Source organism: Capricornis sumatraensis, chromosome 21, assembly GCF_032405125.1.
Source record: "Capricornis sumatraensis isolate serow.1 chromosome 21, serow.2, whole genome shotgun sequence".
NCBI lineage: Eukaryota > Metazoa > Chordata > Mammalia > Artiodactyla > Bovidae > Capricornis > Capricornis sumatraensis.
This window is the reverse complement of record NC_091089.1, coordinates 35,123,310-35,149,900: the sequence shown is the minus strand read 5'-3', so window position 1 is coordinate 35,149,900 and position 26,591 is coordinate 35,123,310. Positions and strand designations below refer to the sequence as shown.

At 41.0% G+C, this 26,591-nt stretch overlaps 1 protein-coding gene across 3 annotated transcripts in view; it reads right to left on the bottom strand.

Moving 5' to 3' along the window:
* OSBPL1A (oxysterol binding protein like 1A) overlaps positions 1 to 26,591 on the bottom strand; it is a 211,696-nt gene that overhangs the window by 87,771 nt on the left and 97,334 nt on the right. For all 3 annotated transcript variants that reach the window (XM_068994018.1, XM_068994019.1, XM_068994020.1), the window contains exon 16: positions 133 to 295. In XM_068994018.1, coding sequence (XP_068850119.1) covers positions 133 to 295 — 163 coding nt within the window. The remainder of the gene's footprint in view (positions 1 to 132; positions 296 to 26,591) is intronic.

The following is a 26,591-nucleotide window of genomic DNA, read 5'->3' as shown; positions in this document are numbered from 1 at the left end:
CATTGGGGAACTGTAGCAATACATTTCCATCTGTTTACTTCAGGGAACTCAAGGTGACATCTACCCTAAAATGACATTTAGGTGGTCAACTGTGAATTACCAAAGACCCAGATGGCGGGGTTCTAGAATTACCTGACAAGGCATCATAGAACTCGTCCTCACTAAAGATGCTCAGAGGCGGGGAACCTTTAACCAGAGACTGCTCTAATTCGTGATGTTCAGTGGCTAGAGTCGCCAGCGCTTCTGATAAAATTTTGTTTTTTTCTTGTTCCTGTTCCAATTTAAAATTCCTCACCTAGAAGAAAACAGATAATATAAAAAAGACTTCAGAGTGACAGGAGAGACAGACTTACTCAAAAGGATGTGAAAATAACTCGCGTTAGACCCAGTTTAATTGCAACATCAGGAATGAAAACAGTGGTGCTACATACGCACGCTTGAAAGAGCAAAATTACTAAGCTAATTTTGTTCTTCCCGTGGGGACTCTTTTCATAACAGCTCCAGCCAATGCAAATAGATTAAGAAAAAGCAAACAAATTCAGCCCAAGTGATCAGGACCTTAGTAGAAGGACATCAGTCAATTTGAAAATCATACAAAAATATATATTAAATAGTATTTCATTCAACATTAATCAAATTAAACCAGCTTTTGGACAAAATAAAGAATTAAAACTGTTGTAAATATTAAAATGTGAACCACATCAAAGATTAAGACATAATCCTCCGGTTTACTCTCAAAAGAATTGGTATATCAAATAAAGAGAAACAAGAGGCTAGGTAATGACATTTTAATTACCATTTTCCAATCCAGATTTTGATTCTGGTTGCATATTTTACCTTGAGTTTAGTGAACAAAAGTAAATAAATAAAAGATTATAGAGAAGGCAAAGTCATACTCCTTTGATGATATAATCTGTTCTTCCTATCTAATTCAAGAGCTTCTGAATTTGAAGTTAATTAAAGCCTTCTAAAATGTAAGCAGTCTAATTCTCATATAAAATAGCAGGTACCAGATTCAGTATGAACAGTTTCATCCACTCTTGTATTAGAACTCTGAAAATCACAGCTACTCCATCAACTCCCTCAACTTCTAGGGGTCACGTGGGTCTTTAGACAGGAGTTGGAAGAGCTGGGATCCACCTAATCTCAGATTTCTCTTGTGCCTGTTTCTTTACCTATAAAATCAGGATTCTACTGCCATGGAAGAGTCTCATTGGTGGCTTCAACTCAGCGGTCTTCAAGAAAACAAAAAGAAAAAAATTCAACAGCACAACCTATTTCTCAAATCTCAACGCATGAAACCCGATGTTTCAGGAAGCAGCAGTGCATAGGAGGATGCTGGGTCCAGATCGGGAGCCTCTTGGACTTCTCCCTCCAGCCCAAAGCCAGGGGCTGTTCCAACAATTCGAGGAGCATGAGATGGGGTGACCTCCAAAACCCCCTCCAGTCAAAACGCCTGCCCCTGGGTCTTCACCCTGGTGACGTCTCCCCACGGCTCCCAGCTGCGCTCTGCTGAACTCCGCTCCCACTTCCTGGCCTCTCTCTCAGTCTCCTTCCTGTGGTCCCCAAAGACAGTGCATCTTCCTCCACATTCTGACTCCACAGTCACATGTATAGGGACAATGCTCCAAGAATCCCGGATATGACTTAAAATATAGCCTTACCAGAAAATGCTAAGTGTGTAATAAAAACAGAATTAAACCCTCATTATTTTGGTAACAGCTCTAGTCCTTGGGTACCTTAATATTTATTATCATTATAGGAACATACTTATTATTAGAATTACAATAATGAAATATAAACAGCAATAAATGGTAAGCAGTAATGTGCAGAGAAGACCCAGAAAACAGGAAAAAATTAAATAGGTATATAATTATAATTTTTAAGAAACTGAAAAATACATGCAAATGTTCCTAGAATCTAAAATTTTATATCCAAGGAGGAAATACTCTTGGTATAGCTGAAATCAACCTTAAAAAAAAAAGCTGTTTTTCCTCCACTTGACCAGGCAATTCATTTATCTATAAATAAGGACTACAGAATTCATCATAATATCCAAAACAAACCCTTCTTTAGATGGAAAAACATCAGCACTGCTGCAGATTCCAAAAAACGCCGTTGCAGATTGAAACTCTTTCACCCCTATCCACTCCTCTTTCATTAAGCTTAGGTTTTTTTTTTTTTAGCTGCTCTAGTATCAAAATGCAAATGTGCTACTGACACTGTACTGTTCTACATAGTGTTTTAAAAAGTGTTAGTCGCTCAGTCGTGCCTGACTCTTTGCAACCCCATGGACTGCAGCCCACCAGGCTCCTCTGTCCATGAGATTTTCCAGGCCAGGATACTGGAGTGGGTTGCCATTTCCTTCTCCAACTGTTCTACATAAGAATCAACTAAGTTACCTCTTTTGGGTAAAAAATATGTAAGTTCTAGTTTATTAATTTTATTGTTAATCTCTTATGGTGCCTACTTTATAAGTTACACTTAATCATAGGTATATGATTATGTATGTAATCATATGCATAGGAAAAAACAGTACATATACACATTGTTCAGTAAATCCAGTTTCAGGCATCCACTGGCGGTTTTAGATCATACCCTCGCCCAAGGATAAAGGGGGGAACTACTATAGTTACTGAAAAAAAATTGGTTTTAATGCTTTAAAACGTCTATGTTAAGTTTAAATACCAAAACTCAATCCTTAGATTTCAGAAAAGGGGCAAAATAAATGATTGAGGCTCCAAAATATCAAGTTCTCCCAACAAGATTATACTCGAAATCCTGATCTTTTTATCCATGAAAAGCAAGCATCCCTGTATTCTGCTGCCTCAACATCTGTTCTCAGAGAAGATGGTCTTCAGAGGAGGGAAAGGGGTGGAAACAAAAGGTGGAGAAGAGGCTCTGACCAGAGACTGGATCTCACCTCGCTATTATCTGTCAGCTGATCTGAGGACACGTGTATTAGTTTTTCAAGTCTAACAGGATCTGCGATACTGAAGGCATGTTACTCTCAAACTTCCTGCTGAATGGCAACACGTCCCCATCCGAAAAAAGGGATGCAGCTGAGACAGCAGGTGTGCGTAGCATAGAAACTACACTAGTGAAGAGCTGCAAAGAAGCACCTAAAAACATACTTCACTGGCATGGATGCTTTTTGGTCAATCAGATCAATCAGCTGGAATAGTCAGCTGGAACAATCCAAATCTAACCCCGCTATAATCTCAGTAATTCAGAAACACTGGGAGGATACCTGCACTGGAAATAGTGTAAACTACTCATCAAGCTATGCAGAGTGTAACTTCATAAAATCCTCGTCTTACTTTCCAAGTCTGTCTCCAAACTCTCATTTGCTAGTTTAGCAACTGTGGTGTGAGAGAAACAGGACCTTCACGCAGTCCCTCTCTGCAGTTCTAAGTGCTGCTCTTCACCTTCGTGTGTATCAATTCACGCACACGGATGACTCAAAGGATAACTACCCTATTATTGTTCAAAGAACAGATAACTTCACAAAATTAGTAAAACCCAACATGTGCTTATAATTTAATTAGACCATTTCCAGCATATAGACGACATTTTCTTTTTCAAATTTCACATAAAATTCACGCCCTCAGCCACTCTGCCACAACATAAAACCAAGTAAACATGAATGTCAAACTTTTTATTAGAAACATTTAAGAACTGAATCATCACACATTTAATAGTTACACATTATTATCAACTATTAGTAGACACATTGCTCTGTGTCTACAGCTCCTTCAGACTAATGCACATTCAAGCCTTTCCAATAATCTCCAAAATCACCTTAACATGACCCCTCTTTCATCTTACTCAATTTCATGCTGGCAGAAGAAACTCACAATGAATACTTACAAAGTGTTCTTCATTCCATCAGTGAATGGATGCCAACAAAAGAATTCAGAGTTTTAAAAAGCCTTGGTGCTAGCCAGTGAATATACATTTTATCAACTTCTCCTATAAAGCACCCTGCTATTTACCTATGTTCCCAAGAGGTTAAGCCAGGCAGAGGCAATGATTAAATCTGGCAAAGACACACCACTAAGTGGGAGTAAATTATTAGTATTCAGAGAACACCATGTCCAATTATTCAATTATAGGTTAGGTGACATTCTGGCTCTGATGATCAATCTAGTAAAGCTCTTTCAACCGGCTACATTCCAGTCAGTTAACAGCATCAGTGGGTCAGTTCAGTCGCTCAGTTGTGTCCAGCACTTTGCGACCTCAAGAACCATAGCATGCCAGGCCTCCCTGTCCATCACCAACTCCCAGAGTTCACCCAAACCCATGTCCATCGAGTCAGTGATACCATCCAAGCATCTCATCCTCTGTTGTCCCCTTCTCCTCCTGCCCTCAATCCTTCCCAGCATCAGGGTTTTTTCAAATGAGTCAGCTCTTCTCATCAGCTGGCCAAAGTATTGGAGTTTCAGCTTCAGCATCAGTCCTTCCAATGAATATTCAGGACTGATTTCCTCTAGGATGGACTGGTTGGATCTCCTTGCAGTCCAAGGGACTCTCAAGAGTCTTCTCCAACACCACAGTTCAAAAGCATCAATTCTTCAGTGCTCAGCCTTCTTCACAGTCCAACTCTCACATCCATACATGACTACTGGAAAAGCCACAGCCTTGACTAGACAGACCTTTGTTGAAAAAGTAATGTCTCTGCTTTTGAATATACTATCTAGGTTGGTCATAACTTTCCTTCCAAGGAGTAAACGTCTTTTAAGTTCATGGCTGCAATCACCATCTGCAGTGTTTTTGGAGCCCAGAAAAATAGTGACACTGTTTCCACTGGTTCCCCATCTATTTGCCATGAAGTGATGGGACCAGATGCCATGATCTTCGTTTTCTGCATGTTGAGCTTTAAGCCAACTTTTTCACTCTCCTCTTTCACCTTCATCAAGAGGCTCTTTAGTTCTTCTTCACTTTCTGCCATAAGGGCGGTGTCATCTGCATATCTGAGGTTATTGATATTTTCTCCCAGCAATCTTGATTCCAGCCTGTGCTTCCTCCAGCCCAGCATTTCTATGATGTACTCTGCATATAAGTTAAATAAGCAGGGTGACAATATACAGCCCTGACATACTCTTTTTCCTATTTGAAACCAGTCTTCCATGTCCAGTTCTAACTGTTGCTTCCTGACCTGCACACAGGTTTCTCAAGAGGCAGGTCAGGTGGTCTGATATTTCCATCTCTGTCAGAATTTTCCAGTTTCTTGTGATCCACACAGTCAAAGGCTTTGGCATAGGCAATAAAGCAGAAGTAGATGTTTTTCTGGAACTCTCTTGCTTTTTCCATGATCCAGCGGATGTTGGCATTTGATCTCTGGTTCCTCTGCCTTATCTAAAACCAGCTTGAACATCTGGAAGTTCACGGTTCATGTATTGCTGAAACCTGACTTGGAGAATTTTGAGCATTACTTTACTAGCATGTGAGATGAGTGCAATGGTGCAGTAGTCTGAGCATTCTTTGGCATTGCCTTTCTTTGGGATTGGAATGAAAACTGACCTTTTCCAGTCCTGTGGCTACTGCTGAGTTTTCCACATTTGCTGGCATATTGAGTGTAGCACTTTCACAGCATCATCTTTCAGGATTTGAAATAGCTCCACTGGAATTCCATCACCTCCACTAGCTTTGTTCGTAGTGATGCTTTCTAAGGCCCACTTGACTTCACATTCCAAGATGTCTGGCTCTAGATGAGTGATCACACCACTGTGATTATCTAGGTCATGAAGATCTTTTTGGTACAGTTCTTCTGTCCATTCCTGCCACCTCTTCTTAATATCTTCTGCTTCTGTTAGGTCTATACCATTTCTGTCCTTTATTGAGCTCTTCTTTTTTCAGCATCAGCCTTTCTCATTTCTTATCACTGGATGTACAGCTATAACAGAACATACTGGCTTCAGACTGAAATACATCTTAAATACAAAAACATCTAATTTTACCTCTTAGATAAGGAATTACATAAAGACTTATTTCTGTGGTTAGAGGACCAATGATATGCTGACTTTTCTCTGCTGTTGCCACATTGCTGTTGAAAAGTGGGTCTGGTCCTTTACAGCTGGGTAAGGGTTCTGCCAGGTTTCCTTAGAGGTTCAGTGGTAAAAAACAAACAAACAAACAAAAAAAACCCCACCTGCCAATGCAGAAGACACAGGTTCGATCTCTGGGTCGGGAAGATCCCCTCGAGTAGGAAATGGCAACTCACTCCAATATTCTTGCCTGGGAAATCCCATGGACAGAGGAGCCTGGTGGGCTATAGTCCATGAGGTCACAAGTCGGACATGACTTAACTGAACAACAACGATAAAGGCTCTTCTGCTTGTAGAAGATGACAGCGTTGCTGGAGGTGGGAGGCATAGCGCTCTCATGTGAACTCAAGCAGAGGTTATCTAGGTTCACAGCTAGGCTGAATCATGCTCTCAGCCCAGGAAAAGTAAGATTTGATCTCATGTCCCAGGCACCATCAAGTATGGAAATACATCTTCAAGACTGGATGGTAGACACGCACTTTGTTTTATAGATTTACAAAGTGCCCTCACACACATTAGATTTTAGCATTTTCATTGACTTTCATGCCCTGCTTCTACGCTATCTCACCAATGCCTCTCCAACTGCACAAATTTTTTTATGTTTCTCAAGCCCTTTCCCCCTCTCCCCCTGCCCCAGTTCTCCTCTTACTAAGAAAGACATTTAAAAATAAACAAGTATCAGCGGCCAAGCAGATTTGTCTGATGGGAAGAAATTCAGATGAGGGAGTGTATGGAAGGAAGGTGTGGGGAGGGGAGGGGGACTGCACAGAGCTTGCTGTGCTGTGCTTAGTTGCTCAGTCATGTCTGACTCTTTGCAACCCCATGGACTGTAGCCCACTAGGCTCCTCTGTCCATGGGGACTCTCCAGGCATCAATACTGGAGTGGGTAGCCTATCCCATCTCCAGGAGAACTTCCCAACCCAGGGATCGAACCCAGGTCTCTTGCATTGCAGGTGGATTCTTTGCCATCTGAGCCACCAGGGAAGCCCAAGAACACTGGAGTGGGTAGCCTATTCCTTCTCCAGTGGATCTTCCGGACCCAGGAATCAAATCGGGGTCTCCTGCATTGCAGGAGGATTCTTTACCAGCTGAGCTACCCAGGAAGACAATAGATCTTACAGATCAATGTGAGAACCCTGGCTTTGACTCTGACTGACATGAGGAGCCATTGGACAGCTTTGAGCAGAGAAGTAATGTTACTTGATTTACATCTTAACACAATCTCTTTGATAAAAGCTGAATAAGAGACCTGGAGGGGAGGGCAAGCTTAGAATTAAAAAGATCTTTAAAAGGCTACTGGGACAATCCCAGTAAGAGATGGATAACAGCGATGGAGGTGATGAGAAGTAGTTAGATTCTGCATGTATTCTGAAGGCAGGTCTATGGGATGTGAGACAGGGTCAAGGATGACTCCATAGTTAAAGAGAGAATCATCTTGACCCAATGCAGGAAGACTACAGGAAGGACCTGGAACAAGAAGGAACTCATACATGGTAAGTGGGTGGTATCATCAGGCGTTCAAGGGCAGATGTCATGTAGATAAGTGAAAGAAAGTGAAATCGATCAGTCGTGTCCGACTCTTTGTGGCCCCATGGACTGTAACCCACCAGGCTCCTCATCCATGGAATTTTCCAGGCAAGAGTACTGGAGTGGATTGCCATTTCCTTCTCCAGGGGATCTTCCTGACCCAGGGATCGAACCTAGGTCTCCTGCATTGCAGGCAGACGCTTTACTGGCTGAGCCACCAGGGAAGCAGGTCTTCAGGGTCAAATTCCAGGCTGGAGATACAATCTGAGAGTCCTTCGCAAATAGATTATGTTTTAAGCTGTAAAACTAAATAGAATCACTAAGGGAGAAAGTGAGACAGGCACAGGAAGAAATCTAAGGACTGAGCTTTCCCTCTGGTGGGAGAGACAAGAAAGAACCAGCAAAGGAAACAGACAAAAAAAGGTGGAAGGTGGGGGGTTGAGTGAAGAAAACTCAGGAGTGTGTGCTAACTCTAGAGGCCTAAACAAAGTACTAGAAGGGGGAACAAGTGATTATGTTGAACACTGATGACAGATCAAATAACATGAGGACTAAGAAAAGCCCTCTAGATTTGATGATGAAGAAGTCAGTGGTGACCTTGACAAGGACAGGTTTAGCAGAACAGTGAGAGAACACTGAAGACAAAGGCTTCACAGGACTGGGTCAGAAGAAATGAGAGGGGACTTGGAAAGGGCAAGTACGGCCCATTCTTTCTGCTAGAAAGGAAAGGAGAGAATTGGGGCAATTGCTGAAAGGGGTTGAGGGTCAGTACGGCTTTATTATGAAATATATGCCAGCATGTTTCTACATCTATGGGAAAGACTCAACAAAGGGGATATTAATGATATAGGAGTCAAAGGAGAGAACTGCTGGAATAAGGCTTCTGAGTTTGCAAAAAAAGGATGGGATCTAATCCATACGAGTACAACTGGCCTTCGCTAAGGCAGGACAGCTCATTCTTAGCTGGAGGAGAAAAAAGCAGCATTTGTGTGTCCAGATGCAGGTTTCCTCAGTGGTTCAGCAGCCAAGAATCCACCTGCAATGCAGGAGATGCAGGTTTCACCCCTGGGTTGGGAAGATCCCCTGAAGGAGGAAATGGCAACCCACTCCAGTATTCTGGCCTGGGAAATCCCACCAGAGGAGCCTGGTGGGGTATGGCCCATGAGGTCGTAAAAGAGTTGGGCACGACTAAGAGACTACACAGCATGCGTCCAGATGCAGATAGGTAGGTATGTGTAAGCGAGTGTTCTTTTAGTGGTGCCTTTTGTCTTGGTGCACGTAAGAACTGAAGAGAACAGGAAACAAAGAGGTCTTCAACCAGCAGTATATGCCTTACACACAGCATTGAAAAGTGCACCCTGAGATTTCAAAGGAGATCAGATCCAAGGCCCTCCAAAGCCTCATTCACACTCATCTGGTCAACCCAACACAAAGCAGCTGTTCCAGCATTTTCCCTTTGCTTACAGGAGACCATGGCTTGCTCCTGGCACTGTTACATGCTCCGTTCTTACTGGCACTACCGTGTTCCTCAATCTGGCTCCAGCCAACAGGAAAGGAAACTCTGCTGGGAATTGCCTCTATACTTCTTTGCCCTTCAGCTCTGTCTTGGGAATGAAGGAGAGGGTGTTATCTGCTTGTTGACTTGCTGATAAAGCTCTAAGTAAAATGACTGCAGTGGAGCTTGGTAATTGCTAATCATCTGTTAAATCCATTACTCTCAAATGTATCTTCAGACATTTTAAATCAAGGAGGAATTGTGCAATAACTGTGTAGTCCTACATGTAGGACAGAGCCCAGTAAATAGTCACTCAAGCAATGTAGTAAATAGATGAGTTTTAAAAGCAAGGGCTTAAGATACTTGAATTAATATAAACCCAGAATATTTGATAGTTCTTTTTGTCAGACTGATTTAAAAATAACCTCTCATAAAAATAAAACCAATGGGAGAATAATGCTACAGACAAATGACAATATGTCTAAGTTGATGTTTTACATGTTTTTTTTTTTTTTAAGAAGAAGCAAAAAAGAAAAATGTCTTCTGAAAGAAAAGTACCATTCACTTCCATGGTATGCCACCAACAGCAGATTCAATACACATGAACTTCACTCCCTTGCTCAATAGTTCTGGCATTTAAAATAACTCGGTACAAGTAAGATCTCATAGTAATTTTCTCTTTCAATTGCAAAGCTGAGTCAGTTGATACTGTAACAGTCACATAAGGAACTACAATAACCAGTACTTTCCATAACTAAGAACATTTTACATTCCAGAAGTTAGCACTTACAGAATTACATTCCTAAAACCACCACATCAATGTATAATCTCCAAATTATTCTAATTATAGTGCATTAAAAATTTCAAAAGGTTTTTACGTATCATGTAAATTACAGAACAGGATGTTAAACTGCCATGAAATGGCATGTATTAAACACACTGCAAACAAATTCAGTGTAATGTCAAAAATCATTACTGGCTATATGAAAATGGTAAAATTCCAAATCAACCTACTCAATAAAAGTTCAGGAATTTTAAAAGGCCTGTTCTTTTAACAATGTCTCTTAAATTCTCCTTTAAATAGCTGTTCATGAGTGTATTCCCTAAGTACCCAGAATGGGTTGCCTATGACATGCTCAACAGTTAACTGCTGAAATAGCATTTTAAAATGAAGAAAATTCAGGAGTGCAGTAACAGGAGAAATTGATGGGGACTGACGCAATGCAAAATGACTTTTATCATAAAATCTCTTTAACCAGTATTAACAAGTATTATTTTTCACAGCTTATTCCAGAACCAATCATTTAAGTGAGCAAAAATGTCTCTTAAAATCTATGTATTCTTAACTTCAGTATAAGAGTTCACCTAGCCAAAAAAAGAAAAAAAAAGGACTTCATAAGCATTTGTGTAAACAATGGTTCTGCTTACACAGGGCTGTTACTGTGTCTACAACTGATAAAGTACATGCATAGCATTTTAGTTTTCAAAAGGCACTTTTACACACTGTTAGAGTTCATTAAATCTTTCCAACAACACTATGAGGAATGCATATATGTTTAAACTGAAGATCAGCAAGTTTAAGTAACTTGCCAAAAGTTAGCCGAAGAATAAAAAACTGAAACCAACATCTTTTAACTTGGAATCCTGTAAGCTTTCCAACCCATGGCATTGCCAATCACCAAAACACCCAAAAACACTGTTGACAGCAATTCACGACCAAGAGTCTTAGAAGTAGTTGTTCAGTCTCTCAGTCATGTCTAATTCTTTGCAACCCCATGGACTGCAGCAAACCAGGCTTCCCCATCCTTCACTGTCTCCCAGAGTTTGCTCAAATTCATGTCCATTGAGTCGGTGGTACCATCCAACCATCTCATCCTCTGCTGCCCTCTTCTTTTGCCCTCAAGCTTTCCCAGCATCAAGGTCTTTTTCAATGAGTCAGCTCTTTACATCAGGAGGCCAAAGTATTGGAGCTTCAGCATCAATCCTGCCAATGAATGTACAAGGGCTGACTGCCTTTAGGACTGACTGGTTTGATCTCCTTGCAGTCCAAGGGACTCTTACGAGTCTTCTAGTGTACCACAGTTTGAAAGCATCAACTCTTCAGCACTCAGTCTTCTTTACGGCCCAACTCTCACATCCATACATGACTGCCAGAGGGCCTCACATTTCTGGGTAGATGGGATTACTACACTGATGGGCCAGACAGATGAGGGAGGGCAAGCAAAGCTGCCTGGACCACAGCAAAGCACTTGTTATAAAACCATCCCTTGGACTCCTGTCAGGAATGACATCACTATAAAATGGTGAGATTGTTACATAGACTAGGAACCTGACTGCAACCATACCCTCCAGGAGAAGGGTTTCGTTTTTTTTTTAAAGATCTCTTCTGTTCCTAACCTGCTTAGAGCTAAGATTCTCCACTATGAAGAGTGTACCTAGAGCAGCTGTAGAGCTGGCTTGGTTTTTTATCAGAAGGCCCAGTTTCAGCCCCAACCTACTGCCTCAAGACTTAAAAAATGAACAAGGTCCATGTACTGTGATTTCTCCCAATATCTAGTGTCCTCTTCTTCCTTAGTAAGAAACCCACTTTGTTAGCAGAACTCACTGCCCTACATCTTCTTAAAAATTTTTTTATTTTATGTTGAAACATGGTTAATTAACAATGTCAGTCAATCCTAAAGGAAATCAGCCCGAATATTCATTGGAAGGGCTGTTGCTGAAGCTCCAACTCTTTGGCCACCTGCTGCAAAGAGCCAACTTGTTGGAAAAGACCCTGATGCTGGGAAAGATTGAGGGAAAAAGAAGAGGGCAGCAGCAGATAAGATGGTTGGATGGCATCACCAACTCAGTGGACTTGAGTTTGAGCAAACTCCAGGAGATAGTGGAGGTCAGGAAAGCCTGGCGTGCTGTAGTCCATGGGGTCACAAAGAATCAGACATGGCTTAGCGACTGAACAAAAACGAACACCATCTTAAACTCTATTGCTCAGTCTTTCTGGCAGCTGTGGCCACATGACTAAGTTCTGGCAAAGATGGAAGTAATTTAAGGAATTCACCGGGTCTCCTTAAAGGGAAGGGCACAGTCCTATTTTCTGCTTGCTTATCTGTTTCCTTCCTCCTAACTAGAATTTGGTATTTAGAACAACCCCCAACACTTCAAACTGCCATGTAGTGTTTTTTCAAAAGCACCACTAAGTATTCTAATGCGGCTTCTGGATAAGAATTGCCAGTTTAGGGGCTTTGCTGGTAGTCCAGTGGTTAAGAACCTGCCTTGCAATGCACGGGACCCGGGTTCAATCCCTGGTCCAGGAAGATTCCACATTCACGAGGCAGCTTTAAGTCTGCGAGCCACAACTACTGAGCCCACATGCTGCAACCACCGAAGCCCATGCACCTCGAGTCTGTGCTCCACAGCAAGAGAAGCCACCGCAGTGAGAAGCCTGCACACCCCAACTAAAGAGTAGCCCCAACTCAAGGCAACTAGAGAAAGCCCGTGCACAGCAAGGAAGAACCAGTGCCGCCAAAAGATTAATTAATTTTAAAAGAAGAATTGCCAATTCAGGAGAATTCCAATTTAGTTAAAAAATATTTGCTGGGCACGTACTACTGTATTTCAAGGTAGGGCTAGGGACACAAAGTAGAAGAAGAGATGGGTGAATCCTTGGATAGTTTCTAGTCTGGAAGGAGAAAAAGACAGCCGCTTCACACTCCTGCCCAGTACACCTATTTAAAATGCAAACTCAGCATTACTGTTAAGCTTTTCAATGGTTCTTTATTTGCTTTCCCTTACAGTCTCCAAAGCGGAGTGTGTTTCTCCATGAGACATACGAATATTAGAAAGTCTTTTATATTTACTTTTGTAAAAAATGCTAGACCATATGTTACATATACAGATACGATATAGACAGACTGACAATGGTGCCATCACACGCACCTCCATGGATCACCTGGTCAAGGGTCAAGTGCAGGATGCCCAGTAACTTCAGGGAAGAGTGGTGACCCCCCTCAGAGGCTGACCGAAGCACCTGCTTTCAGGGTATCGTGACGCACACTGCACTTCATGAGAGCGTGGTTACAAGGATTACGGACTGTACTGTCTAGATTTAGTTGAGTCACAAAATACAACCACAGCATCAAGACCATGCCAAAAGAACGCCAGACTGAAGACAATACTAATGAAGGTAACGAAAGGAGCAAAGAATAGAGCAAAGGCTTCCACTGCCGGCGGGAGCTCTTTGCCAGCTATCCTGGTTAAAAAACAAAACAGGGCACATATAATCAGATGACAAAAAGCCAGTTCTCCAGAAGACTATATGAAATATGCATGTATGTAGATATATGTATAGAAATCTGGATGTGTGCAGTTCACCCTCTATTTATGGGTTGTTGGTGGCACTTGTGGTAAAAAACCTGCCTGCTAATGCCGGAGATGTTAGAGTCTCAGTTCAATCCCTGGGCTTCCCTGATGCCTCAGTCAGTAAAGCGTCTGCCTGCAATGCAGGAGACCTAGGTTCAATCCCTGGGTCAGGAAGATCCCCTGGAGAAGGAAATGGCAACCCACACCAGTACTCTTGGCTGGAAAATTCCATGGATGGAGGAGCCTGGTGGGCTACAGTCCATGGGGCTGCAAAGAGTCGGACATGACTGAGCAACTTCACTTTCTTTTTTTCTTTCGATCCCTGGGTCGGGAAGATGCCCTGAAGAAGGGAATGGTAACTCATCCCAGTATTTTCACCTGGGAAATCCCATGGACAGAGCCGCTTAGTGGGCTACAGTCTAGAGGGTCGCAGAATCAGACGCAACTGAGCACGTATGCATGCATTATCTCTTGAGATACAAACTAAGAAGCACGTGAAGTCGTGACATTTTTATCATTTAAAATCTGAGCATCCAGCAGGTGAAGAGACCACTGAAGAAATCTGAGGAGGTTTATTTACAGTCACAAGACATAAAAAGTTTTAGGCTTTAAATTTCTTCACTAAATGTAATCAAATATTTAGCAGTCTTTTAATGGTTTTTAATAGAAAAGACAAAAAGCTACATCACTTGAGAAAACACTTATTCTCAAAGTACAAAAAACAGCAGACAGAAAACAATGTGATGAAAAATTCAGATATATTCCTTTGTCAGAAAATACTGCTGTAAGACAGAAAAAACTGCTGAAGATATTTAGAAAAACAATTAAGTGTGGGATATTTGCTCTATAGAAAATTACAGCTGCTTTGAACATGTCTTGGCTAAACCATGTTAGAGTAATGAACTACAAGAATTAGGTTTTTGGTTTTTTTTAAATGAACCTCCAAGGGGAAAATGTATCAAAGAAGATATATTTTCAATAATAATTAAATAAAAATGTTTTATGGGAAAAGTACATATATATATATATATAAATGTAATATCCTGATGAAGCAGTTATTTTGACCAAAGGTTTTTACACAACAACCCAATTTTAAAATGAGCAAAGAACTTGAACAGACTTTTCTCCAAACATATACAAGTGGCCAACAAGCATAAGAAAAGAGGCTCAATATCTTTAGTCATTAGAAGAATGCAAATCATAACCATGAGGTTATCATTTTACACCCACCAGGAAAGTAAGTGTTAGCAAAGATGTGGAAAAATAGAATCTCTGTGCCCTGCTGGTGGGAACGTAAGATGGAGCAGATACTGTGGAAAACACTGCAGTGGTTCCTTGAAAAAGCTAAACATAGAATTACCACATGACCCAGAAAATTCACTCTTAGGTATATACTCGAAAGAACTGAAATGTGTCCAAACGAATACTTGTGTAAAAATGTTCAGAGGAACACTATTCACAATGGCCAAAAGGTAAAAACAACTCAAATATCCATAAATGGATGTAGGAATAAGATGTGTTACACACATACAATGGAAAACTATTCCACCGTAAGTGAGAAAGTCCTGATACACGCTAGAGTGCACACGATGCCCGAAAACAGGCTGGAGAAGCAACACTAAGGGTCACACGTTGAATGATTTCATTTCCAGGAAATGCCCCAAACCGGCAGATCCACATAGACAAACACAGATTAGTCATTTGCATGGGCTGAGGGCAGGACTGGGGATGGGGAGTGACTGCTTAATGGGTACAGGGTTTTTGTTTTTGTTTTAATTGGAGAATGATTACTTTACAATGTGTTGGTTTCTGCCAAACAACAACATGAATCAGTCAGAGGTATACATATGTCCCCTGCCTCTTGAACCTCCCTCCCACTCTTCTCTCCATCTCATCTCATCCTCAGGGTTCTATTTTGAAGCGATAAAAATGTTTTGAGTGACAGTTGTACAACACTGTGAATTACCAAATGCCACTGAACCATATGCTCAAAATAGTTAATTTTATGCTACATAAATGCTGTAACTTTCTAAAAATTAAAAACTCAAAAAAGCCCCCACAAAGATGCATTTCCTATATGATCCAGCCATTCTACTAGCTCCTAGGTACTCACCTAAGACGTATGAAAGGGTATGTCCACACAAAGATGTGCAGTAGCCAACACCTGGACACAATTCAAACATCCATCAAGAGGTGAATGAACTGTGGTACGTCCATAAAGTGGAGCACTGCTCAGCAATAAAAAAGAATCAACTATGGCCATGAGCAACAACCCAGATGGATCTGCAGATAATTAAAGAAGCTGAACCTCCACCACGCCCACAAAGGCATGAGTCCACATACGTAAAATTCTAGGACATGCCTACTGAGCACTAATTAATTAGGGACAGAAAGCTAACCAACAGCTGCCTGTGAACAGGAAAGAGGGTGAGGTACTACTAAGGCAGGAATAAACTTTGGGGAGTAACACAATTATTCCTAATTCTGAAAGTGATGATGGTTTTACAATGTTAACATGCATCAAAGCTCACTAAACTACACTTTAAATGTGTGCGATTTATTGTACGTCAATTATACCTCAATACAGCTAGAAATTGAGCATATTTAACAAGGGCATAGCGAAAAGACCGCTCACTTAGTGGCAATGGAAATTTAAAATACATTTCTTACATACTGCAAAGAATATGTATGACAAAGAAAAATACTCTGATACTATGGAAGACAATGAAGGATATTAAACTGCACTGTATACTGTATTTGTGTTATTTGCCAATGAACGGACCAAGACCAATCAAAACTTCCTGCCAGTAGTTGCCAGGTTCTAGTGTTTATATTCTTGCCTATACTTTACAGAATTTTTTATGTCTTTTGTGTATCTCATAATTTCACAATAAGCAAAATATCTTTAAATGTATCTATTCATGAAGTGATGTTTGCAAACTTTTGCATCAGATTCACAAATATGAAAAATCTGTATTTGCATCAAACACAAAATGATACTTACTTATAAGGTATTCTCCAATAGTGCAGTGTGCAAGGCTCTTAGCCATCTACTATAGGAACCCAATCTGAGATTCTGTTAAGCACACTTTTGTCTCACCATGGCTGCAAAGCTTCTACCTAAAAATAGCTTACTCTTATATAATCACTCACCACAGATTTATATATCTTATGTATCCTTGAAATGCATTTCTCTTTTTAGAGATATGCCACCAGAGGTAAACAATCATTTTTAAAAGCGAAGAAGTTAAATCCTAATCTAAACAGTTCTTATTGTTAGATCTTATTCCAGGGCTCTGTAGTTGAGAGTTCTGTTGATGAAAACAGAAAAAGTTATAAATAGGAGAAGAAACACCCTATTGACTCTTAATTTTTTTAATGAACTTTGAGAGATTACTTACATGCAATGAAAAATCAAATTTTAAATGCACAGTTCAGTGAATAGTCACAAACGAATACCCTATGTAACCAGCACCACTATGAAGATATAGACCATTTCTCTTTGCTCCTTCCCTGGGGTCCCTGGCCCCCTTTACAGTCACTCTCCCTGTTCTTCCCAGGTCCAGCTCTGGCAACCACTGCTCTGATTTCTCTAACTCAGGCAATAGAGTTTTCTGCTCTTGAACTTCAAGTAAATGGAATTATGCACAGTGTACTCCTTGTGTCTGGCTTCTTTTGCTCAGTAGAATTTCAAATTCACTCATGTTGCTGCAGGTATGAGCAGTTCTGTCCTTTTCACTGCTGAGGACTAATCCACTGCACAGCCACGCCACCATCGCTGACTCCCTGTTTCTAATGCCTTCAGCTCTGTCTCTGGAAATACCTTTCTACATACATGTTGAACACCATTAAGTCCACAGAATTTTGATGGTTTATTCTGTTTTGACGAGTAGTTTTCATGGTTCTCAAACTGGGGGTAGAGGGGATGATACATCGGAATCACAACTAAATAGGTTTTAACTCCATCTGAAGAAAACATTTTAACACATTACTGACCAGAGATGTATTACTTACAATATGTCTTTTGTTACACAGACTTTATTGTCTGGAGACTATTCAATATTCATTTACAAAACAAATCTCCAGCCACAGGGGTCAGTTTCTGCAAAAATCCCCCGGTCAATAATGAGTTAAGTAAAATAGATAGCCAGTGAGAATGTGCTGTATGACTCAGGGAGCTCAAACCTGTGCTCTGTGACAATCTAGAGGAGAGGGATGGGATGGGAGGTTCAAGAGCCAGGGGCACCTATGGCAGATTTATGCTGATGTATGGCAGAAACGAACACAATATTGTAACCAATTATCCTCCAATTAAAAATGAACAACTTGTTTTTAATGAATCAAGTGTCTTAAAGCACTGTTTCCCAAGTTTTGCAAGTCCATGGAAAATACATGGGGAAACAGTGTCAGACTTTATTTTTGGGGGCTCCAGAATCACTGCAGATGGTGACTGCAGCCATGAAATTAAAAGAAGCTTGCTCCTTGGAAAGAAAGTTATGACCAACCTAGATTGAATATTCAAAAGCAGAGACATTACTTTGCCAACAAAGGTCCGTCTAGTCAAGGCTATGGTTTTTCCAGTAGTCATGTATGGATGTGAGAGTTGGACTGTGAAGAAAGCTGAGGGCTGAAGAATTGATGCTTTTAAACTGTGGTGTTGGAGATGACTCTTGAGAGTCCCTTGGACTGCAAGGAGATCCAACCAGTCCATCCTAAAGGAGATCAGTCCTGGGATTTCTTTGGAAGGACTGATGCTAAAGCATCAATACTTTGGCCACCTCATGCGAAGAGTTGACTCATTGGAAAAGACTCTGATGCTGGGAGGGATTGAGGGCAGGAGGAGAAGGGGACGACAGAGGATGAGATGGCTGGATGGCATCACCAACTCAATGGACATGAGTTTGGGTGAATTCCAGGAGTTGGTGACGGACAGTACTCTTGCCTGGAAAATCCCATGGACGGAGGAGCCTGGTGGGCTGCAGTCCATGGGGTCACTGAGAGTTGGACACAACTCAGTGACTTCACTTTCACTTTTCACTTTCATGCATTTGAGAAGGAAATGGCAACCCACTCCAGTGTTCTTGCCTGGAGAATCCCAGGGACAGCGGAGCCTGGTGGGCTGCTGCTGTCTATGGGGTCACACAGAGTCAGACACGACTGAAGCAACTTAGCAGCAGTAGCAGCAGGGAGGCCTGGCGTGCTGCAATTCATGGGGTCGCAAAGAGTCGGACACAACTGAGTGACTGAACTGAACTGACACACAGCAGAGACCAAGCACCTGGCGTAGGGTTCTGGCCAGTCGAAGGGTTGAAAAGATCATGGCTCTTAAGCCCACTACTTGGAAAGCTCTGTTAAGTTACATTTAAAGAATACACATTCTTGTTTTAATGACCAATATTCATTTTTGCAAAACAAAAACCTTATGAGCAAATAAGATTCTATATAAAATGTTGATTAAGCAATCAAAGTGACTGGAAAAATTTTCAAAGTCTTACAACAATGAACATGGATTTTAATTTTTCCTACTTCAAGTGCACTTAAATCTTTCCCTGATATTTTTTCCAAAAGAAAAAATGAGCCATGACTGAACCGGGGGCGCCCAAGCACCCCTTCCCAGCAGAGTATAGTCCAGCTTTTAAGGAGAGGGAAGTCGATTCTCTCTCGCACTGTGCTGTCAGGCCACAAACATTCATCCACCAACTACACCATGCCGGGCATTCCAGGCTGTGGGCATCAGCAGGGAACACAGCGGACGAAAGTACCTGCGCTCACACAGCTTCCGGTCTACCGTGGGGAGGCAAACAGGTGAAGGCGGGAAACACACAGTGTGTTAAGCGGTGGAAACGCTAAGGACAAAATAAAGGTGGGAGGGGGAAGGCAGCCCTGGGAGCCAGGGTGTCCAGAGGACTCACCGGGCGACCGGGGTGAGGGAGAGGCAGGCAGGCGTCAGGGAACAGTGCTCCGGGAGCGGAGGAGCAGCAGTTCCGAGGTAGCAAGGGGCTCACCAGTGAGTCTGCGGCACAACAGGAGGCCACTGTCCTCTGAACAAAGTGAGCTGGGTGAGACAGAAGCAAAGCAGAGGCCGGAGAGGCAGCCTCACCGCACAGGGCATCATACGGGACTCGTGCCAGGCTCATTTCTGGGGGACATGTTTTCAAGACAGTACCCGCAGGGGCTCCGTGAAGAGTTAAGAAGGAAGGGTCTGGAAAGGCTGACACAAGAGTAACTGCGGAAGGAACTTGGAGATGTCTGGGGTGGGGAAAGGAGGAATGTACAGGATGCTCCAAATACCAGAGGAACTGTCAAGAGAAGTAGTTCCTTTTCAGGGCTTCCCTGGTGGCTCAGAGGTAAAGAATCTCTGAGGAGATTGCAGGAGACTAGGGCTCGATCCCTAGGTCAGGAAGATGCCGCTGGAGTAGGAAATGGTAACCAGCTCCAGTATTCTTGCCTCGAAAATTCCACGGACAGAGGAGCCTGCCGGGCTACAGTCCATGGGGTTGCGAAGAGTCAGACACGATGGAGGGCCTGAACGACAACGACAAACCCTTTTACTTTTCTGTGAAAAAGTTGCAGAGTGCAGATTTGAAACCATGAATTTAAAAAGGAAAAGAGAAAAGAAAAACCTCATCTTAATTTTTTAACTTTCTAGTATTCATCATTTTCCTACAGTGGAATGGGTGGCCCTTGAAGGTTAGCCATGTGTGACAGCGGTAGTAGCACCTAGAAGAGCAGGAGCTAACCTCTAGGTATGTCTACCGCGTGTCAGAGGTGGTGGCAATAAATACTTGGTGCGCTACCTCATGTGACCCTCCCACAATCCTATGAAGTACGTTTCATTAATTATGAGGCAACTCAAGCTCACTGAGATGACATGACCCACCAAGGATCGCAGAACCAGTAAATGATGGAGCCGGGCTCAAACCCAGGTCTGTTTGACTGAGGCTCCAAACCTGTAACCACTGGCACCCACCACCTGTATGCCCATCAGTGGCAGTGTTTACATGGCAGGTAAAAGTACCATCTCGCTGGCAGGAAGTTGGAGATGAGATTCTTGCAAAGGGAGGAAAATTAGATAGCCTCTAAGATCCCTTTTTATAATTTTGTGGTTACATTTTCCCAAGTTTCCATCTTATTTTTAAAATATTTCTTTGACTTCAGAGTTTATAGAAATTCTGTATTACTAAATATGGCTAAAGATTAAATAATAATAATTTCACTACAGAATATGTTAAATTCCCAGCCCAATTCTAACACTTTAGAATTATCATGCTCTGGTCTTGAGTAACAAATGTTACTTGATTACATTTACTTGATTACTTCCCTTGCACAACTGAAGGTAGGCCTGACTTCTCAAGTACAGCCAATCCTTGCACAATGCAGGGGTTAATCCACTGTTACTTATAATCTGCTTTCCATATCCAAGATTCTTTCACATCTGCTGATTCTACCAACTACAGACCATGTAGTACTATAGTATTTTCTATTAGAAAATAATGGGAATCCATGCAATTTAAACCCACGGTGTTCAAGGGTCAACTGTGTATCAGTTTCCTTGTCTCTTTTATATCTTCCATGATTCAAACATATCTTCGCATTCATTTTCCTATGTAGACAAAATTATTTTCAACTGAGCAATTATCTTCCGAAATACAAATCATCAACATTTAGTATCTAAAGTACAGAAAGATACTATTAAAGTAGAATACACATACATGGACTTAAACCAAAAGTCTAAAGTCCATGGAAACTTTAAGAATCATCCCTGGCTTGTGTGGCTGTTTTTTACTGGCTGGAGGAAAAAGAATTGAGAGCGTGCATGCATCCTTCACCACACGTCAGCCAGGGCAACTTCTGAATGGTTTGACAAGAGGAAGCCTACTGCTCTGAAGGGCAATTATGAACCAATGTAAGAAGAGAGAGTCTGGCAACCATGGGGTTAATATTTGGACAGAAAACAGGATTAATTCCACTTATAAAAAATTCTTTTTTTTTTTAACCCAACAGGATGGCTACCATAAGAACAAAAACAAAACCCAGAAAAGGTGTTGGTGAAGATGCAGAGAAATTAGAACCCTTGCACACTGTTGGTAGGAATGGAAAATGGTACAGCCACGATGGAAATCAGTATGGTAAGTCCTCAAAAACTAAATAATAGAATGACCACATGATTCAGCAATTCCACTTCTGAGTATACACTAAAAAGAATTCAATGCAAAGACACAAAGAGATATTTGTACACTCATGTTCACAGGAGCATTATTCACAACAGCCAAAAGGCTGAATCAACCCAAATGCAATACTGATGGATGCGTGGATAAACAAAATGTGGTATATATACATATGGTGCAATATTATTCAGCCTTTTTTTTAAAAAAAAAGAAAGGACATTTTAACACAAACTATAACATGGATGGACCTTTAAGGAATTATGCTGAGATAAGCCAGTTAAAAAAAGACAAATAACGTATGACTCCACTTATATGAGATTCCTAAAGTAGTCAAATTCAGAGAGACAAAAAAGTAAAATAATGACTTCCAAGGGCTGGGAGGAGAGGAGAATGATGAGTTATCGTTTGATGGATATAGATTTTCAGTTTAGGAAGATGAAAAGAGTTTTAGAGATAGATGGTAGTTAAGGTTACACCACAATATGAATGTACTTCAATGCCACTGAACTATACACCTATGAACGGTTAAGATGGTAAATTTGATGCTATGTGAATTTTATAACAAATAAAAGTAATTAAACTTTTTTCTGCAAATAAAAAATATACTGCTAGTCTGATTTGCATTAATGTGAAAAAAAAAAAAGAGGCTCCCATGGTAACATCCATTATACAGTATAAGTTGGGTTCTCGCAATGATCTATTACAAAGTCAACTAAATATCAAAATGTGTATGTTCTTCACATAAGATAAAACCACAGTTATTAAGTACAAATCTATTCCAAACATTTTAACAACTATTTACTTAGAACTTACTACTTTATACTCAAATTACCATCATGGTATCTGAATGCACTCTGAGTCCCAGCCACATCCAGTCGGTTCACAAGTGAATGCTGTAATCCATGACTTCTAAACCATGAAAACAGAATGACTTCAGGCGCAGATTAGGGTAGGACCTACAAGCAATGGCGCCTACACAGACACTGCGGACAAGTCACAAACTTAGGGCTGCATTCTCTTAAGGCCACACCAGAAAGTGAAATACAATTATGCCCTTTTAATTATCCACAAGGAAAAAAAAAAAAAAACCTGGTTCTTTAGGGAAAACAACTCCCTCTTTGCCCTTGGCTCTAATTTCTCATTCAGTGTAATATATAAGGGGATTAAGAGTATTTGCAGAATAACCAATAATGCCACTTCTGGCTCTTAAAATGTCCCCTCAATAGAAACCAAAGGGGTAATTCCAACTTAAAATTCAGTGAGGGACATTTTTTCAGAAAATCACGAAAATAGAACCCAGGCTGTAGCATTCTGATAGTCTTGTTTAATTTTAGGATGAAATTTAGAATATTTAGAGACATGGATAAATTCTATGTATTCCAAAAATGTGATCTCTACACCAAGCAAAATTTTCACAAAAAGATACAGTGTCTCCTGTTGAAGACCTGGAATACAGCTATTCTGTGCAAAATGTGAAGACACTGCAATATTCTTGGCCATCTGCTTATTTTTAAAATTGGTATCCTTTTGTCAAGCTGAGAAATTAGCTTAGAAATGGCCACTTCAGCTTCGAAACAAGGTGAACTGTCTTCTCTGTAACAGGTGAATTGTCCTAATTCAAGCTGTGTGTGATATAGTGGCTTGCTCTTCAGCATAGCAATTAGAGGCAGATTCCTGGGTCTGGTTCTAAGAGTAGCCCCTTCTAACTACACAAACTCGGGGAGGTATCGAGCCCTCTCCCCAGACCCTACTCTCATCTGTAAAAATGAAGGAGAAGAGATCGACAGTATCAGTTATTTTAAACTCTGTTGTTTGGAGGAACCACAATGGAAGAGGAGTCTTTACTTTCCTCTCTGTTGTACACTGCCCATCTACCTTTGTGGTCGCTTGGTCGCTAAGTTGTGTCTAACTCCTTGCAACCCCAAAGACAGTTGCCTGCCAGGCTCCTCTGTCCATGGGAATTCCCAGGCAAGTATAATGGAGTGGGTTGCCATTTCCTAGTCCAGAGAATCTCCCTGACCCAGGGATCAAACCAGAGTCTCCTGCTTGGCAGGTGGATTCTTCACCACTGAGCCACCTGGGAAGCTTGGGACCTACCTTAGCCCACAATAAAACCTTAATAGCACCTGAGGAGACACTCTACAATCTAAGACTGAGCCTATGGATTGGTGATTTTAAACAACTCATCCATAACACAAAATAAAGTAACAAAAATAAGTGAAGAAAATACTGAAAGTTTAAATCATTTCTAAGAAATTTTATTAAGGAGAATTATATCCCCAAACTTCATTTGTAATGCAGCTGTTTAGACCCTAGAACAACAAAATCTCCCTCATATCAACATTTTCAGTGCAGGGTAACTTCTCAAGTGCCTCACAAAGGCACAGTGTCCTGAATGCATCAAATAAAACCACGGGTAAAGGAACAGATGGTATTGATGCAGTTTAGGATCCGGCCGCCACATGTAACAACGCGCCCGTGTCTCCAGCCGGGGAGGCTGTGAGCTCCCGGCCCCAGAGGACGAAGGCCTCCCTATGAATCCTGCTGGATTGCTGAGCACAGCTGAGCTCTGGTCATTCCACCTGCTTCTTCCCACCAGGGTTTCTCTGATCCAACACCCCAGGCCACAAACCACTTTTATGCCACTTCTCTGTCCCTGAATTGAGCACAAAATCCTTTCAAGACATTTTTCTGAAAATTAAGCATGAGAAGGCTCTCTTACACAGGACCAACAGGTTTATGCTTATCTTATTTGAGTCTCGCACTAACTCATGAAGTAGAGAGAAGGGCTCTATGTCAATAACCCTGTTACCCAGGAGGAATGTGGGGTCCTGAGTCACTAACACTGGAGACCACATTTCAGGACTCTAAGTAATAGCAGCTCATACTCCACCATCTAGGCCACCTCCCTAGGCCTACCCTATCGTCTCCCTAACCTTACTGTCAGTTGAACTGCCTGAGGAATAATAAAAATCATGAGATACAGAATGATGAACCTTTGAGCATCTAAAGGAAATTAGACCCAAGTTACTGGCATCTTCCTCCTTTGCGCTGCAGCCAGGGTTCTAAGAAGGAAGAAACAAGACAGACTATGTGGAAGCAGATAATGGAAAAATTCTCCGGGTATGGAGGTGGGGTCGGGGTCAGAGGGTAGAAAGCTCGGGAGACAGAGAAAAAAGTAGGTAAGAGGGGAAGGGAAGACGGTCATCCTTCTTCCACTGCATAAAGTATCTAGGGATAAAAAAGAGGGGGTGAGAGGGAAAGAGGAAGAAAGTGACCAGTGAGGTGGGGAAGAGAAACGGAGAGAAATGCCAAGCGATGAAAACAAGGAAAGTTGGATAAGAGGAAAAACAAAAAAAACAAGTCACCAAAACCTTCTAGAAGTTTCAGGTTTAAATATTAGGAGGGCGTTATTCTACATACAGGCTTCCTTGGTGACTCAGTGGTAAAGAATCCACCTGCCAGTGCAGGAGATGTGGTTCGATCCCCGTCAGGAAGATTCCCTGGAGGAGGAAATGGCAACCCACTGTAGCATTCTTGCCTGGGAAATCCCACAGACAGAAAAGCCTGGCACCTACAGCCCATGGGGTGGCAAAAGAGCCAGCTATGACTCAGCGACTAGACAACAACTCTACATACATTAGCAGCCCTTCGTCTGGAATGATGAAGTCTAGGAAATATTTCATTCAAGTCCCTAAAATAATCAAAATAATGGATAAAGCTAACCGTGATATATTCACTAAATTAGAAAACACTAGAATTAAACATACAACTTGAAATCTGGAAAAGAATTTTGAGCACATCCACTTTAAGGAGACAGAGAATAAATGTATAGATACTCAAGGACAAAAGAGATAACTACAGAAATTTCAAAGATGAACTAGATAAAAGCTAGGTATTTCTTTGAAATATAATCAAAGCCTTAATGAGTCTGATCTTACAAAGAGAGCAAAATTCATTTGGAAATGGCCAAGTATTAGAAAAAAATGGGAAAAGATTAGAAAAGGGAATATATAATTACATAACATAGGTGAAAAAGACAATAAAAGGCTATTAAGAACTTCCTTATAACACATTTCAGAACCTAAATGGAAAAGGTAAAATTCCTTGAAATATGTAACACATATTTCAAAATCTAAATGGAAAAGGTAAAATTCCTTGAAATATGTAACATATATTTCAAAATCTAAATGGAAAAGGTAAAATTCCTTGAAATATATAATGTCAAAATTGACCCAAAGAGAAACAGAAAACTAAAATAGCACAATAACCATTAAATATATTTAATTAGCAATCCAAAAATTCACAAAGTTGGTTTTATAAGAAAATTCCACTAAATTTTTAAAAACTAGACCATTTCAATTTTATACAACTCTTTCAGAGAACAGCAAAAGGGAACACTCCTGAACTCATTATGAGGCCAGTGTAACCTTGATATTAAACCCTGATGAGGACAGAACAAAAAAGGAAACTACAAACCAATCTCACTTATAAACAGATGCTAAAAACCGAAAGAAACGAACTTGAGGCTAACGTTGAAAATAATACATATGACCAGATTAAGTTTATTCCAGGTACATGAGGATGGTTTATCGCTAAAAAGAATCTAAAAATATAGCTTGCCACCTTAACAAATAAAAGAAAAATCTCATGATTCTCTTGACAAATGAACATTTGGTAAGTTTAACACCCTTTCATGGTTTAAAAAACCCTCAGCAATATAAGAATGAGAGGGAATTTCATTTATCTTATAAATGATAAGCACCAAATATTTTTAACAGGGAATCATTAAGATTCCTTTTAAACACTAGGGACAGGGGCTTCCCTGGTGGTCCAGTGGTGAAGACTCTGAGCTTCCAAAGTAGGAGAGACAGGTTCAATCCCATATGCCTAGAGGCCAAAAAAAACTTACCATGCATGAACAAAGATTCCTACCATCTGGGCTTCCATTTCAATATCGTCTAGAAGGCCCTACCAGGGCAGGAAGAAGAAAAATAA